The 16618-nt window shown below is 72.3% G+C and overlaps 1 protein-coding gene across 2 annotated transcripts; it reads right to left on the bottom strand.

Moving 5' to 3' along the window:
- Positions 1-37: 37 nt before the first annotated feature.
- BAG6 (BAG cochaperone 6) lies at positions 38-15656 on the bottom strand. Of its 2 annotated transcripts, XM_089771694.1 has the most exons (26): positions 15264-15655; positions 13909-13991; positions 13413-13530; positions 13073-13293; positions 12658-12711; positions 9009-9083; positions 8738-8928; positions 8531-8660; positions 7612-7809; positions 6388-6655; positions 6211-6297; positions 5426-5533; positions 5215-5330; positions 5054-5138; positions 4489-4826; positions 4066-4378; positions 3829-3998; positions 2457-2510; positions 2284-2386; positions 2085-2209; positions 1743-1889; positions 1430-1480; positions 1228-1356; positions 1053-1160; positions 261-407; positions 38-181 (listed from the first exon to the last, which is right to left on the bottom strand). In XM_089771694.1, exons 2-26 carry the CDS (start codon positions 13984-13986, stop codon positions 86-88), a joined length of 3510 nt encoding a protein of 1169 aa, XP_089627820.1. In that variant the 5' UTR covers positions 13987-13991; positions 15264-15655; the 3' UTR covers positions 38-85. The 2 variants fall into 2 exon arrangements, with proteins under 2 accessions (XP_089627820.1, XP_089627821.1); XM_089771695.1 differs by lacking the exon at positions 12658-12711 and having other exon boundaries at positions 15264-15656.
- Between the last annotated feature and the right edge of the window lie 962 nt (positions 15657-16618).

Raw genomic sequence — 16618 nt, 5'->3', positions numbered from 1 at the left:
GGAGCCCTCCCTCCCCCCACACAGAGGAGAGGCCAAGCCCAGCGCCAAGCAGTTTATTGAGCGGGTGGGGGTGGGGGTGGGGGCGCTAGGCCTGGTCCCCGAAGGCGCGGTCGGCGTTGGGGAACCGCTGGGGGCTGAAGTTGGGGTCCTCCTGCAGCCGCTTCTGGAGGTCGGCTCGGAGCTGCAAGAGAGAGCAGGGGGGTGAGCCGGGGGGGTCACCGCGCCCCACAGGCAGCCCCATTGCTGGGGGGCAGACCCACCTGCTGGCGGTAGCCCTCCTGCAGCCCCGGCTCCGCCAGCTCCCGGCTCAGGCTCTCGCCGCTGCTCACGGGCTTCACTCCAGCAGCCTTGGCAGCGCGGTTCACCGCCTCCGACAGGAGCAGCTGGGGGCTGTCGCCCCGCATGGTCTGGGGGGGACAGGAGGGGCTGTCAGTGGGGGGAGCACACCCTAGGGCAGACCATGGGGCTCACTGTGCAGTGCTGGGCTGGCCTGCGAGCAGGTGAGGGGGGTGGCGGTGGGGCTCCCCTTGCAGCAGGTGGGGGGCTTGCCAGGGGAGGGGGCGTGCAGCAGGCCAGGGGGCTCACCTTGCGGCGCTTGGCCGGCATGCTGGGGGGGGGGGAGCAGGCCAGGGGGCTCACCTTGCGGCGCTTGGCCGGCATGCTGGGGGGGGGGGGGGAGCAGGCCATAGGGCAGGCCGGGGGGCTCACCTTGCAGCGCTTGGCCGGCATGCTGGGGGGGGGGGGAGCAGGCTGTGGGGCAGGCCGGGGGGAGCAGGCCGTGGGGCAGGCCGTGGGGCTCACCTTGCGGCACTGGGCCGGCATGTCGGGGGGGGGGGGGGAGCAGGCTGTGGGGCAGGCCGGGGGGAGCAGGCCGTGGGGCAGGCCGGGGGGCTCACCTTGCGGCACTGGGCCAGCATGTCGGGGGGGGGGGGGGAGCAGGCTGTGGGGCAGGCCGGGGGGAGCATGCCGTGGGGCTCACCTTGCGGCGCTTGGCCGGCATGCTGGGGGGGGGGGGGGGGGGAGGATGCCGTGGGGCAGGCCGTGGGGCTCACCTTGCGGCGCTTGGCCGGCATACCCGTCAGGTAGGCGTCGCTCAGCGGCGGCTGCTGCTTCCCGCGGCGCTGGGTCTGGATGTCGGCGCGGATGATGGGCACCCACTCCTGGGGGGACAGCGGGTCAGAGCCAGGGGGCGCCGTGGGGCCCAGCCCCCCCAGGCCCGGCACTCACCGGGGGCACGGCCGCGGCCCAGGGCTCGGTGTCGGGCGCAGGCTCCCCCGGCAGCTCCTCCGGCTCCGGGCGCCGCGCCAGGGCCTCCTCCGCCGTGGTGGCCGGGGCCGGCGAGCCCGCGCTGTCCCGCTGCAAGAGGGGGTTAGAGAGAGCAGGGACCCCGCCCCCCAGCCCCCCAACTGCGCCCCCGGCCCCCCACTACCTGCACGGCCTCCAGGGCTTCCTCCGCCGCCTGCACCTCCATGGGCTCCTCCTGCCAAGGGGGGAGCGTCAGGGAAGGGGGGCGCTGCCACAGCTCTCCCTCCCCCCCAGCACCTCCCTTAGCTCTGCCTCCCCCCCACAGCCCCTGCCTCCCCCAGCCCCGCCTCCCCCCCAGCACCTCCCTTAGCTCTGCCTCCCCCCCCCGAGCCCCTGCCTCCCCCAGCTCTGCCTCCCCCCCAGCACCTCCCTTAGCTCTGCCTCCTGCCCCCCTCCCCCACGTCCCGGTGCCCCCGGCTCTGCCTGTCCCCCGGTACCTGGGGGGGGTCGCCCAGGTGGCGCACGTAGGGCAGCACCTGGGCCTCGGTGACGGGCATGTGCTCCAGGATGACTTGCAGCCGCATGCCCATCATGGCGGTCAGCCAGCTCACCAGCGAGGGGTTGACGTCAGCCGAGAGGCGCCGCTGCGGGGGAGGCCGGCGGGTCAGCGGGAGGGGTCGCGGGGTGTGGGGGGGCGGGCCGTGGGGTGCCGGGTGGGTCCGCGGGGTGCGGGTCGCGGGGTGCCGGGGGGGGTCGCGGGGTGCCGGGGGGTGTCACGGGGTGCCGGGGGGGTTCGCGGGGTGCCGGGGGGGGTCCGCGGGGTGCCGGGGGGGACTCACGATGCGGTCGTTGATGACGGCGGTCAGGGCGGCCCGCTCCCCCCGCAGGCAGTACAGGTTCAGCGCCAGGCACTCGAACAGGCCCTGGTTACACAGCTCCAGCAGCCGGCAGCCGAAGGTGGGGTCTGCGGGGCGAGCAGGGGGTCAGCCGGGCCCCCCGCCGGCCCCTGCCCCCCCCCCCGGCGCCCCGCCCTCTCACCGGCGCAGCGCAGGATGTGCGTGGCGATGCGGGCGAAGTGCTCCTGCAGGAACTCCAGGTTGGTGCGGGTGATGTCCACCCCGTCCTGCACGTGCACCGCGGCCTGCGGGGGGAGGGCGGTCAGAGCCTGCGGACCCCCGCCCAGCCCCCGGGGAAGGGGGGGCCCCACTTACGAAGCTCTCGCGGACGTACTCCTGCAGGCCCGTGATCAGGCTGTGCGTCGCCACCTGCGGGCAGAGCGGGCGTCAGCGGGAGGGGGCGGGGGGCCAGGTACTGCTGGGGGAAGGGGGGGGATTCAGGCGCCCAGGTACTGCCGGGGGAAGGGAGGGGCGGGGGGTTTCGGGGGGCCCGGCGGTTTCGGGGGCCCTCACCCGCACGTTGTGGTCCGAGGGCTCGCGCCCGCCCAGGTACTGCTGAGGGAAGGGAGGGGCGGGGGGTTTCGGGGGGCCCGGCGGTTTCGGGGGGCTCGGCGGTTTCGGGGGGCCCGGCGGTTTCGGGGGCCCTCACCCGCACGTTGTGGTCGGAGGGCTCGCGCCCGCCCAGGTACCGCTGGGGAAGGGAGGGGCGGGGGGATTCGGGGGTTTCGGGGGGCCTGGCGGTTTCGGGGGGCCCGGCGGTTTCGGGGGCCCTCACCCGCACGTTGTGGTCGGAGGGCTCGCGCCCGCCCAGGTACCGCTGGGGGAAGGGAGGGGCGGGGGTATTTGGGGGGCCCGGCGGTTTCGGGGCCCTCACCCGCACGTTGTGGTCGGAGGGCTCGCGCCCGCCCAGGTACCGCTGGGGGAAGGGAGGGGCGGGGGGATTCGGGGGGCCCGGCGGTTTCGGGGGGCCTCACCCGCACGTTGTGATCCGAGGGCTCGCGCCCGCCCAGGTACCGCTGGGGGAAGGGAGGGGCGGGGGGATTCGGGGGGCTCGACGGTTTCGGGGGGCCCGGCGGTTTCGGGGGCCCTCACCCGCACGTTGTGGTCGGAGGGCTCGCGCCCGCCCAGGTACCACTGGGGAAGGGAGGGGCAGGGGGATTCGGGGGGCCCGGCGGTTTCGGGGGGCTCGGCGGTTTCGGGGGCCCTCACCCGCACGTTGTGATCCGAGGGCTCGCGCCCGCCCAGGTACCGCTGGGGGAAGGGAGGGGCGGGGGGATTCGGGGGGCCCGGCGGTTTCGGGGGGCCCGGCGGTTTCGGGGCCCTCACCCGCACGTTGTGGTCCGAGGGCTCGCGCCCGCCCAGGTACCGCTGGGGGAAGGGAGGCGCGGCGGTTTCGGGGGGCCCGGCGGTTTCGGGGGGCCCGGCGGTTTCGGGGGCCCTCACCCGCACGTTGTGGTCCGAGGGCTCGCGCCCGCCCAGGTACCGCTGGGGGAAGGGAGGGGCGGGGGGATTCGGGGGGCCCGGCCGTTTCGGGGGGCTCGGCGGTTTCGGGGGCCCTCACCCGCACGTTGTGATCCGAGGGCTCGCGCCCGCCCAGGTACCGCTGGGGAAGGGAGGGGCGGGGGGATTCGGGGGTTTCGGGGGGCCCGGCGGTTTCGGGGGGCCCGGCGGTTTCGGGGGCCCTCACCCGCACGTTGTGGTCGGAGGGCTCGCGCCCGCCCAGGTACTGCTGGTGGAAGAAGCGGCGCAGCTGGGGCTGGACGCGCTGCAGAGGCTGGAACTGGCCGTGCAGCAGCATCACCACGTCCACCATGGAGAAGTTCTGGCAGATGAGGGAGAGCAGGTCCCCGAAGAAGCCTGGGGGGAGAGAGGGGGCAGTGGGAGGGGGCGGGGCCAGGGGCGGGGCCGGGGGGGCGGGGCTCACCGATGGCGCCCTCGGTGCCGGGCTCGAAGAGGTTGCTGGTGCCGCTGAGGCGCTGGATGAAGCTGGCGATGCTCTCCGTGCTGCCCTGCTGGGCGTGCAGCGAGCCCATCATGGACGACAGCACCCCCTGCACCACGCTGATGAAGAACTCGGGGGTCAGGGCCTCGGGGCCCCCGGGAGGGCGGCCCCGCCCCCGCTCAGACACTAGGGCCGCGGTGGGTGCCGGAGGGACCTCCGGCTGCGGGGGCGAGGGCGGGGCCGGAGGCGGGGCCTGTTCTGGTGCCTGCGGGGGGGCGGGCCCCATCTGCGTGGCCTGGAGAAGAGACCGACCCGTTAAGGACGGCCAGGGCAGGCTGTGCCGTCAAGGGCGTGGGGGGACGGACCCGGCCTTTCCCAGAATGCCCCAGGGCGGGCGGTGCTCACCTGCAGGAAGTCGGTCATGCCTTGCAGGAAGGCGGGCACGCCGGGCATGGCCATGGTGACGGTGGGGGAGCCCACGGTGGGGCCCGCCGCGCCCAGCAGGTTGCCCAGGAGCTGGGAGAAGTGCAGGTCGTCGGCAGCCAGGGGCGGCTGGGCCGAGGGGGCGGCGGAGGGCACAGGGCCCCCCGGGGCCCCGGCCGAGCTGCCCCCCGCCGCCGTGGTGGCCGTGTTGGTGGTGGCGGCGCTGGCCGAGGCCGTGGGCGGGGAGACGGGGGCAGGGAAGGAGGCCGAGGGGGCGGTGCTGGAGGAAGACGAGGGTGGAGCCGAGCCGCTGCCCTGAGCTAGAAGGGGCAGAATTAGCACGCGAGGCCCTGCCCCCCAACACCCCGGGCCCCATTTCCCCTTAACTCTGCCCACCTCATCCCGGACACTGCCCCATCCTCCTCCCCTCCAGTAACCCTTTGCCATCCCCCTGCCCCCTCACAGCCTGCCCCACACATTGCCCTAGGGAGCACGACGGGGGGGGAGAACGTTCCCCCCTCCCCTCCCAGGGATCGTAGAGACTTACCCACGAGAACCGGCTGCATCAGCAGCTGCCCCACGAGGCCGCTGATCATCTGGGCCAGAGAGGCGCCGCCCCCTACGCCGGGCGCCTGGGGGCAGAGACAGGTCACTGCAGAGCCGCCCCCACCCCCGCACCCCACCCCACGCGCCCAGCTGGGCTCTCACCCCGGGTCCTGGCGCCTGGGGGGCCCCCGGGTGGGTGGGCCGGGCGAGTGGGGCCGAGGGCCGGGGGCCGATCACCACGCGGGTCGGGGCCGACTGGAAGCCCGGGAGCTGCTGGCCTGCGGCAGAGGGAGGAAGCGGGTCAGGGGGGCCGGCGGGCGGGCGGGGCCACCTCTGGGGAGGAGCCGCCCCCCCCCCGACAGGCCACACCCACCTGTGGCGGCCGAGGCAGCGGCGGCCATGGCTTGCTGGGTGATCTGGTGCGCGACGGCCTGCATGAACTCGGGGGGCAGGCTGGGCAGGGGCACGTGGGCAGCGCCGCCTAAGGGGCAGGGCATGGACGGGTTAACCGCCCCCCCGGCCCTGTCAGCGCCCCTGCGCCCGCCCCCCGGCCCCCCTCACTCCCGCCCCTGGCCCCCGGCCCCCCTTACTCCCACCCCGCAGCCCCTGCCCCCCAGCCCTGCTGGCCCCCCTCACTCCCGCCCCCCCCCCCCCCTCACTCCCACCCCCCTGTCCCCCTCACTCCCACCCCCCCAGCCCCTGCCCCCCGGCCCCCCTCACTCCCGCCCCCGCCCCCCGGCCCCCCTCCTGGCCCCCCTCACTCCCACCCCGCAGCCCCTGCCCCCCAGCCCTGCCGGCCCCCCTCACTCCCGCCCCCGCCCCTCCCAGCCCTGCCAGCCCCCCTCACTCCCGCCCCCGCCCTCCTGGCCCCCCTCACTCCCACCCCACAGCACCTGCCCTGCCAGCCCCACTCACTCCCACCCCCGCAGCTCCCGCCCCCCGGCCTCCCTCACTCCTGCCCCCAGCCCCTGCCCCCCCAGTACCCCTCACTCCCACCCCCCCAGCCCCGCCGGCCCCCCTCACTCCCACCCCCCATACCCTGTCCCACCAGCCCCGCCAGCCCCTCACTCCCACCCCCCAGCCCCTGTCCCCACAGCCCCGCCAGCCCCCCTCACTCCCGCCCCACAGCCCTAGGCCACGATGCTGGGCTCATCTTACCCATGCCCGGGCCATGCCCGGCTGGCCCAGCAGTGCCGGTGGGAACGGGGCCCCCAGAGCCACCTCCTGGCGCCTGGGAGCCGGAGTCTAACATGAGAAACAGACGGTTAACAGGGCTCTTGCCCGGGGCGGGGTGGCCCACGCCCCCCCCCCCCCCCCACTCCCGCCCCCACTCACCCTGGATGTTCATGTGCATCATGACCACGGGCTCCACCGTCTGGTGGGAGATGCGGATGACCCGGGGGTGGCTGGCCGGGGCACTCGGGGGCTGCGTGGGGGCTGCCCCGGGGGACGACTGGCCCTCCGGGCTCCGGCCGGCCTCCCCGGGGCTGGGGGCTCCTGCCGGCGCCGGGGGCGAGGCCTGGCCGGGGGCAGGGCCCTCGGCGCTGGGCTGGGCAGAGCGGGCGCCGTTCCCCGTCATGGTCACCGTGGTGCCGACGTTGATCTGCCGACAGGCGAGAAGGGAGGGGCCCGTCACCACCGCGGGGGCCCTCCCGGAGTATCCTCCCGACGCCCGGGTCCTCCCCCCCCCCGGCACGTCCTCCCGACGCCCGGGTCCTCCCCCCCCCCGGCACGTCCTCCCGACGCCCGGGTCCTCCCCCCCCCCGGCACGTCCTCCCGACGCCCGGGTCCTCCCCCCCCCGGCACGTCCTCCCGACGCCCGGGTCCTCCCCCCCGGCACGTCCTCCCGACGCCCAGGTCCTCCCCCCCCCGGCACGTCCTCCCGACGCCCGGGTCCTCCCCCCCCCGGCACGTCCTCCCGACACGCCCGGGTCCTCCCCCCCCCGGCACGTCCTCCCGACGCCCGGGTCCTCCCCCCCCCGGCACGTCCTCCCGACGCCCGGGTCCTCCCCCCCCCGGCACGTCCTCCCGACGCCCGGGTCCTCCCCCCCCGGCACGTCCTCCCGACGCCCGGGTCCTCCCCCCCCCCGGCACGTCCTCCCGACGCCCGGGTCCTCCCCCCCCCGGCACGTCCTCCCGACGCCCAGGTCCTCCCCCCCCCGGCACGTCCTCCCGACGCCCGGGTCCTCCCCCCCCCCCCGGCACGTCCTCCCGACGCCCGGGTCCTCCCCCCCCCGGCACGTCCTCCCGACGCCCGGGTCCTCCCCCCCCCGGCACGTCCTCCCGACGCCCGGGTCCTCCCCCCCGGCACGTCCTCCCGACGCCCGGGTCCTCCCCCCCCCGGCACGTCCTCCCGACGCCCGGGTCCTCCCCCCCCCGGCACGTCCTCCCGACGCCCGGGTCCTCCCCCCCCCGGCACGTCCTCCCGACGCCCGGGTCCTCCCCCCCCCGGCACGTCCTCCCGACGCCCGGGTCCCCCCCCCCCTGGAGTATCCCTCCTGACGCCCGGGTCCTCCCCATCATCCGGACACCTGGGCCCTCCCCCCTCCCCGCGCTCACCTGTATGGGAATGGCGGCCTGCTGCAGGACCATGGGGGCAGCATAGTGGGACATGGGCCGGACCACGTGGAGGTGGCGGGGGGCGTTGCTGGACAGGTTGCAGCGCAGGTCGGACAGGGCCACGAAGGTGTTGCCCAGCAGACGCAGGGACTCCCCCACCAGGTTGATGATGCGTTGGTCCTCCTCGCGCCCCTCCGTCTGCCAGCACAGGGGGGCAGGGTCAGCTCCCACCGTGCCCCCCTCTGTCCGTGGTACAGCCTGGCTCTCCCCCCCCCATCAGTGGTATGGCCCGACTCTCCTTTCCCCCTCCCACCTGCAGTTCCATCCAACTCCACCCCCCTTACCACCTTGCTCATGGTATCACCCATCTCTGAGCCAAAACAAGCCCTGCCTCCTTTCATGGTATGACCCAGGGACTCACACCCCCTACTTCCAAAAATGAACTGCTCCAGTTCCAGCCAATCCAATACTCCGCAGCAGGAGGCGGGAACCTATTAAAACAGACCTGTGGGCAGGGGCAATTGGACTGTGCCATCTTTGCCAGCAGAGAAGGGGAGCAAAATTTGGACTATCCCATTCTCACTGAAGGGAAGGGGGGGGGGGAATGTTCAGAACATCCCATTCTTGGGGCAGGGGGTGAAATTAGACCATCCCAATCTCACAAGGTTGGGAGACATTCAGAATATGTCATTCTTTTTTGGGAGGGGGTTTGATTGGACCATCCTAATCTCACAGGATGGGGCGGGGGAGGGGGGAAATCAAGAACATTCCATTCTGAGGGGCGGGGAGAATGGGACCATCCCAATCTGCCAGGGCAAGAGGGGTGGGGAGAGATGTTCAGAATGTCCCATTCTCAGGGGGAGGGGGGATGTGGGCCATCCCATTCTCACAGCGGGGGGGGGGTGTCACTAGCCCGTACGTTGTTGTTGTAGTCAGCGGCGCTGGCCGTGGCCAGGATGTCCTGGTATCGCTGTAGGAAGGGCTGCAGCTGCTCCTCCACCCGGCGCAGTTCCAGCAGCACGTCCACGTACTCGCCCGGCGCCGGGTGGCTGCGGGGAGACCGGAGAGACGGCTCAGTGGGCGCCGGGGCCCCCAGCCCACCCCGCCCACTCAGCCCTGTGCTTACTTGGGGGCCCCTTCGGCGGCAGGGGCTGGCTCCGGCCCGGGCTGGGGGGTTTCCTCGCCGGGGGCAGCCGTGGGCTCCGAATCAGCTGCCTCCATCGGCTCCCGCTGGCCGGGGCTGGTGGAGGGCAGTGGCTCGTCAGGGGCCGGAGGAGCGTTCTCTGGGGCGGGCTGGGGCTGCCCGCTGGCACGACCCTAGGAGACACACATGGGGGCTCAGGGCTGGGGCTCCCTGAACCTCCCCCCCAACCCTCCGCAGCAGCCACAGCGCTCACCTCCAGCCGGCCCAGGATGCCCTGCATGTCCCGGAGCATGTGCTGCGCCATCACCAGCCGGACGCGGGGTTCACTCTGCAACGACAGGGCAGGGGCCGGGTCAGCACCAGGCACAGGAGCAGGTAGTAACCCCCGCAGCCGGGGCCCCCGCCTCCCACACCCAGACCAGGACCACGGGTCCCGCCAGACCTGGGTCCAGAGCCCCCCCGAGGCCCATGCAGACTGGAACCCCCAGTCCCCCCTCAAGGCCAAGTCAAGCCTGGACCCAGAGCCCCACCCACCCCAAGGCCCAGCAACACTGGACCCAGCATTTCCCCCCTATGACAAGGCCCAGTCAGACCGGACCCAGCGACCCCCCTACCCCCAAGGTCCAGCCAGACCAGACCCAGCGACACCCCTACCCCCAAGGCCCAGCCAGACCGGACCCAGCGACCCCCCTACCCCCAAGGTCCAGCCAGACCGGACCCAGCGACCCCATCCCAAGGCCCAGCCAGACCAGACCCCGTGTCCCCCCCATCCCAAGGCCCAGCCAGACCAGACCCCGTGCCCCCCCCATCCCAAGGCCCAGCCAGACCAGACCCCGTGTCCCCCCCATCCCAAGGCCCAGCCAGACCAGACCCCGTGCCCCCCCATCCCAAGGCCCAGCCAGACCAGACCCCGTGTCCCCCCCATCCCAAGGCCCAGCCAGACCAGACCCCGTGCCCCCCCATCCCAAGGCCCAGCCAGACCAGACCCCGTGCCCCCCCATCCCAAGGCCCAGCCAGACCAGACCCCGTGCCCCCCCATCCCAAGGCCCAGCCAGACCAGACCCCGTGCCCCCCCATCCCAAGGCCCAGCCAGACCAGACCCCGTGCCCCCCCCCATCCCAAGGCCCAGCCAGACCAGACCCCGTGTCCCCCCCATCCCAAGGCTCAGCCAGACCAGACCCCGTGCCCCCCCATCCCAAGGCCCAGCCAGACCAGACCCCGTGTCCCCCCCATCCCAAGGCCCAGCCAGACCAGACCCCGTGTCCCCCCCATCCCAAGGCCCAGCCAGACCAGACCCCGTGTCCCCCCCATCCCAAGGCCCAGCCAGACCAGACCCCGTGTCCCCCCCATCCCAAGGCCCAGCCAGACCAGACCCCGTGTCCCCCCCATCCCAAGGCCCAGCCAGACCAGACCCCGTGTCCCCCCCATCCCAAGGCTCAGCCAGACCAGACCCCGTGTCCCCCCCATCCCAAGGCTCAGCCAGACCAGACCCCGTGCCCCCCCCATCCCAAGGCCCAGCCAGACCAGACCCCGTGTCCCCCCATCCCAAGGCCCAGCCAGACCAGACCCCGTGTCCCCCCCATCCCAAGGCCCAGCCAGACCAGACCCCGTGTCCCCCCCATCCCAAGGCCCAGCCAGACCAGACCCCGTGTCCCCCCCATCCCAAGGCCCAGCCAGACCAGACCCCGTGTCCCCCCCATCCCAAGGCCCAGCCAGACCAGACCCCGTGTCCCCCCCATCCCAAGGCCCAGCCAGACCAGACCCCGTGCCCCCCCATCCCAAGGCTCAGCCAGACCAGACCCCGTGTCCCCCCCCCATCCCAAGGCCCAGCCAGACCAGACCCCGTGTCCCCCCATCCCAAGGCCCAGCCAGACCAGACCCCGTGCCCCCCCATCCCAAGGCCCAGCCAGACCAGACCCCGTGTCCCCCCATCCCAAGGCCCAGCCAGACCAGACCCCGTGTCCCCCCATCCCAAGGCTCAGCCAGACCAGACCCCGTGTCCCCCCATCCCAAGGCCCAGCCAGACCAGACCCCGTGTCCCCCCCATCCCAAGGCCCAGCCAGACCAGACCCCGTGCCCCCCCATCCCAAGGCTCAGCCAGACCAGACCCCGTGCCCCCCCATCCCAAGGCCCAGCCAGACCAGACCCCGTGTCAGCCAGACCAGACCCCGTGTCCCCCCCATCCCAAGGCCCAGCCAGACCAGACCCCGTGCCCCCCCATCCCAAGGCCCAGCCAGACCAGACCCCGTGTCCCCCCCATCCCAAGGCCCAGCCAGACCAGACCCCGTGTCCCCCCCATCCCAAGGCCCAGCCAGACCAGACCCCGTGCCCCCCCCATCCCAAGGCCCAGCCAGACCAGACCCCGTGCCCCCCCCATCCCAAGGCTCAGCCAGACCAGACCCCGTGCCCCCCCATCCCAAGGCCCAGCCAGACCAGACCCCGTGTCCCCCCATCCCAAGGCCCAGCCAGACCAGACCCCGTGTCCCCCCCATCCCAAGGCCCAGCCAGACCAGACCCCGTGTCCCCCCCATCCCAAGGCCCAGCCAGACCAGACCCCGTGTCCCCCCATCCCAAGGCCCAGCCAGACCAGACCCCGTGTCCCCCCCATCCCAAGGCCCAGCCAGACCAGACCCCGTGTCCCCCCATCCCAAGGCCCAGCCAGACCAGACCCAGTGCCCCCCCATCCCAAGGCCCAGCCAGACCAGACCCCGTGTCCCCCCCCCATCCCAAGGCCCAGCCAGACCAGACCCCGTGTCCCCCCATCCCAAGGCCCAGCCAGACCAGACCCCGTGTCCCCCCCATCCCAAGGCTCAGCCAGACCAGACCCCGTGCCCCCCCATCCCAAGGCCCAGCCAGACCAGACCCTGTGCCCCCCCATCCCAAGGCCCAGCCAGACCAGACCCCGTGTCCCCCCATCCCAAGGCCCAGCCAGACCAGACCCCGTGTCCCCCCATCCCAAGGCCCAGCCAGACCAGACCCCGTGCCCCCCCATCCCAAGGCCCAGCCAGACCAGACCCCGTGCCCCCCCATCCCAAGGCCCAGCCAGACCAGACCCCGTGCCCCCCCATCCCAAGGCCCAGCCAGACCAGACCCAGTGCCCCCATCCCAAGGCTCAGCCAGACCAGACCCCGTGTCCCCCCCATCCCAAGGCCCAGCCAGACCAGACCCCGTGTCCCCCCCATCCCAAGGCCCAGCCAGACCAGACCCCGTGTCCCCCCCATCCCAAGGCCCAGCCAGACCAGACCCCGTGCCCCCCCATCCCAAGGCCCAGCCAGACCAGACCCCGTGCCCCCCCATCCCAAGGCCCAGCCAGACCAGACCCCGTGCCCCCCCCATCCCAAGGCCCAGCCAGACCAGACCCCGTGCCCCCCCCCCATCCCAAGGCCCAGCCAGACCAGACCCCGTGCCCCCCCATCCCAAGGCCCAGCCAGACCAGACCCCGTGCCCCCCCATCCCAAGGCCCAGCCAGACCAGACCCCGTGCCCCCCCATCCCAAGGCCCAGCCAGACCAGACCCCGTGCCCCCCCCATCCCAAGGCCCAGCCAGACCAGACCCCGTGCCCCCCCATCCCAAGGCCCAGCCAGACCAGACCCCGTGCCCCCCCATCCCAAGGCCCAGCCAGACAGGACTTAGTAGCTTGCAGATTAGCTCCCATGGGCCCATCCAACTGGGACCTCTGGTTCCAGAGCCCCAGACCCATTCAGCCTGGCACCCGTCTGCCCCTCCGGCCAGACCACCCCCTGGGCCAGCCTGGAATCCCCACCTGCCAGCTCAGCCCCCATCCTAGGGAGAGGACCCAAGACTGTCCAGCCAAGTCGACCCCCGATTGCTGCATTCTCCAGCCCTGTCTCCAGCCCCCTCTCCCCCCTGCGGCCCTGACCGTCCCCCCCCACCCCCGGTACCTGCACAGGTGCCTGTTCCATATTAATATGAACATCCACAGAGGATCCGTCCATCTTAGGGGGAGGGGTGGGACAGGAGCGGAGGAGGGAGGGGGGAGAAAAATCAAAGGGGGAACCAACGAGAAGGAAAGGGGAGGGGGAGACAGGAGAGAGAGAAAAAATAAATAAAAATAGAAAAAGGGGGGAGGGGCCAGACACTCAGCACGAGGGGGAGGCGGGAAGAGATTGGCAGCTGCATTACAGCTCCGTGGAGCCCCCCCCACCCACCGGGAGGGACCCCAGGAGTCCTGGCTCCCCGCCGCCCCCGCTCTAACCACTAGGCCCCACTGCTCTTCCCGAGGCAGGGAGAGAGCCCTCCGGGCTGAGCCGCCGGGCCCACTCCCTGCCGCACTGCGCCCCACCAGCAGGCACTCACTTGGGAAGGCGGCTGAGGCTCCATGATGCTGACTGGCAAATTGAAGGTCCCGACCATGACGTAGCTGTTGGCGTTCCGGTCGTGGACGGTGGCTCCGGCTCCCCGCCCCCCCATGCCATTGTGTGGGGCTGAGGCCGAGCCGGAGGCCGAGGGACCCCCCGAGGGCGACTGCGTCTGGGGAGGGGCACGTTCCACCAGGTGGATCACCTTGCCCCCAACATCTGGGGAGACAGACACACAATGTCCTGAAACCAAATCCTCTGGGTTCCACCCCGTAAGCGGCTGCCCCACACTCCTGCCCCCCAGCCCCTCACTCCCACCCCACAGCCCCCGCACTCACTATATTCTTTCAGCTTCTTGTCATCCTGCAGGACTCGGCCCTGGTAGATGAGACGCTGCTTCTCCGCTGGGATATTCACCGAGCCCGCGATGTGCTCCTTGAACTCCTTCACCGTCATCTGCCGGGGGAGGGCAGAGAGCCAGCGTTACCCCAGCCACCGGCAGAGCCCTGCCGACCCGCCCACGGGGATGAACAGAAGAGCAGCCAGGCCAGGCCAACGGTCCATCCAGCCTGGGGTCCTGGCCGCCCACAGTGGCCCAGATGCAGATACGGGACACAGGGATCGGCGGCTCATTCTGGCCAGCACCGTAACCGCACCGGGCCGGCGCGACCGGCCGCTCGCCTCAGCTCAGACGCCGGGGTCGCCGCGCCGAGAGGCAGCCCCTTCGGGGGGGGACCCCGTCCCCCAGGGGTCAGAGGAGGCTGGGGCGGGCGCAGGGACCGGCTGCCCGGGGGCCCTGCGCCGAGGGCGGAGATGCGGCCGCCCGGCCCTCACCTCCGCCTCCACGGAGAAAGTCCTGGTCTGAGAGTCCAGCGTTTTCACCAGCACCTCCAGGCTCTCCGCCTCCGCCATGGCGCCTGTCGCGGGAGAGGAGGTCACGCGCCCGGTTCCCCCCCCCACGCCGGCTACGCCCCCCCCCCCAGCGCCTCCCCAGGGTTACCCCTTGCTCTCTACCCTCCTCCTCCTTCCCCCTCTCGCCCCTGCCCCTCCCCCGCCCCTCCTTATGCCTCTGCCCCTCCCCCATAACCACCCCCCTTCTTACCCCCGCCCCTCCCCCTCCCTATGCCTCTGCCCCTCCCCCATAACCACCCCCTTCTTACCCCCGCCCCTCCCCCTCCCTATGCCTCTGCCCCTCCCCCATAACCACCCCTTCTTACCCCCGCCCCTCCCCCTCCTTATGCCTCTGCCCCTCCCCCATAACCACCCCTTCTTACCCCCGCCCCTCCCCCTCCCTATGCCTCTGCCCCTCCCCCCACCCCTTCTTACCCCCGCCCCTCCCCCTCCTTATGCCTCTGCCCCTCCCCCATAACCACCCCTTCTTACCCCCGCCCCTCCCCCTCCTTATGCCTCTGCCCCTCCCCCATAACCACCCCCCCTTACCCCCGCCCCTCCCCCTCCTTATGCCTCTGCCCCTCCCCCATAACCACCCCTTCTTACCCCCGCCCCTCCCCCTCCTTATGCCTCTGCCCCTCCCCCATAACCACCCCTTCTTACCCCCGCCCCTCCCCCTCCTTATGCCTCTGCCCCTCCCCCATAACCACCCCTTCTTACCCCCGCCCCTCCCCCTCCTTATGCCTCTGCCCCTCCCCCATAACCACCCCTTCTTACCCCCGCCCCTCCCCCTCCTTATGCCTCTGCCCCTCCCCCATAACCACCCCCCTTCTTACCCCCGCCCCTCCCCCTCCTTATGCCTCTGCCCCTCCCCCATAACCACCCCTTCTTACCCCCGCCCCTCCCCCTCCTTATGCCTCTGCCCCTCCCCCATAACCACCCCCTTCTTACCCCCGCCCCTCCCCCTCCCTATGCCTCTGCCCCTCCCCCATAACCACCCCTTCTTACCCCCGCCCCTCCCCCTCCCTTATGCCTCTGCCCCTCCCCCATAACCACCCCTTCTTACCCCCGCCCCTCCCCCTCCCTATGCCTCTGCCCCTCCCCCATAACCACCCCTTCTTACCCCCGCCCCTCCCCCTCCTTATGCCTCTGCCCCTCCCCCATAACCCCCCCCTTCTTACCCCCGCCCCTCCCCCTCCCTATGCCTCTGCCCCTCCCCCATAACCACCCCCTTCTTACCCCCGCCCCTCCCCCTCCCTATGCCTCTGCCCCTCCCCCATAACCCCCCCCCCGCTCACCGCGCTGCTCCAGGGGGCGCCGGGCCGCGAGAGGGGGAGGGGCTCTGAGCGCAAGTAGCCCCGCCCCCGGCCGCTCGCGCGCTCACTTCCGGTCAAGCGGCGCGTCACTTCCCGGGGCCAGTTCCGGGCACCCGCCGCCCGGCAGGGGGGCGCTACTTCCGGTCCCTCCGGGACGGGGTGGCGAGACCACTTCCGGTGCCCGGCGCCCGCGGGGGGGGGGGGAGACGCTTCCGGTGCCCGGCGGGGAGCGAAGCGGCCGCGCGCGACCCGGCGCCGGAGCCTCCTCTTCGCGACTCGCCTCTCCGCCCGACTGCGCATGCGCCGGGCCCCGGGGTCCATCGCCGCGCCCGGCCGCCTGCGGGGCTGTCCTCGGCGGTGCCTGACTCGCGGCGCGGCCCCGCCTTTCCCCCTGCCCCGCCCGCCCTGCCCTTCGCCCGGCCCCGCCCGCCCTGCCCCTCGCCCGGCCCCGCCCGCGCCGCCCCCGAGCGCCGAGATTTTTATTCAGGCGCCGCGCGGGGCTACTCGGAGGGGTCCTCGCCAGGCACACTAGGCCTTGCGCCGCCATCTTCCTGCCGGGCGAGCCCCTTACGGCAGCGGAAGTGAGGGCAGCGCGGCGGCCATCTTGGAAGCTGGCGTGGAATCCTAGACTCCTCCAAAGGGACCGCCAGCGGGTCCAACCTGTGGAACTCCTTGCGGGAGGAGGGTAGCACTAGACCAGGGTTTAAAAGAGAGCCAGATACATTCATGGCACTGTTATTAGCCAGGATGGGTGAGGAATGGCGCCCCCGGCCTCTGTTTGTGGGGTGGAGATGGAAGGCAGGGGAGAGTTTGCTGGATCGTAACCTGTTCGTTTCACTCCCTCTGGGGCACCTGGCGCTGGCCGCTGTGGGCAGACAGGACACTGGGCTGGATGCACCTTTGTTCCGACCCAGCCTGGCCGTTCTTACGTTCATCGAGTCCAGTCCCCGCCTAGCGCATGTTCTCCAGACCTTTCCTCCTTCTTCTTGCTCTTCTCTGGACCCTCCCCCATTTCTCCACATCTGTCCGGCAATGGGGCACCCAGAACTGGACGCAATCGTCCGACTGAGGCCTGAGCAGCGCAGAGCGGAAGGATGACGTCTCGCGTCTGGCTCACCACCCGCCTCTTCGTGCAGCCCAGAGTCACGGTGGCTTGTTTCAACAGCATCCCGCTGTTGACTCGTGTTTAGCTTGCGGTCCACTAGATCCCTTTCTGCAGGGCTCCTTCCTAGACAGTCGCTTCCCATGCTGTGTGTGTGACACGCATTGTTCCTTCCTAAGTGGAGCACTTTGCATTTGGCCTTATTCAGCTTCATCCTGTTCACCTCCGACCATTT

This window comes from Pelodiscus sinensis, chromosome 19, assembly GCF_052426305.1.
Source record: "Pelodiscus sinensis isolate ZL-2025 chromosome 19, ASM5242630v1, whole genome shotgun sequence".
NCBI classification, from domain to species: Eukaryota; Metazoa; Chordata; order Testudines; family Trionychidae; genus Pelodiscus; species Pelodiscus sinensis.
This window is presented reverse-complemented; position numbering and strand designations above follow the sequence as displayed.

Bases quoted from the DNA above. Each gene is read 5' to 3' on its own strand.
- BAG6 (XM_089771694.1), bottom strand. From the start codon at position 13,986: ATGGCGGAGGCGGAGAGCCTGGAGGTGCTGGTGAAAACGCTGGACTCT. The intron at 1,481-1,742 runs GTACCGGGGGAC...CCCCCTTGGCAG, and splicing joins ACCTGGGCGACCCCCCCCAG to GAGGAGCCCATGGAGGTGCA. The intron at 1,357-1,429 runs GTAGTGGGGGGC...CCCCTCTTGCAG, and splicing joins AAGCCCTGGAGGCCGTGCAG to CGGGACAGCGCGGGCTCGCC.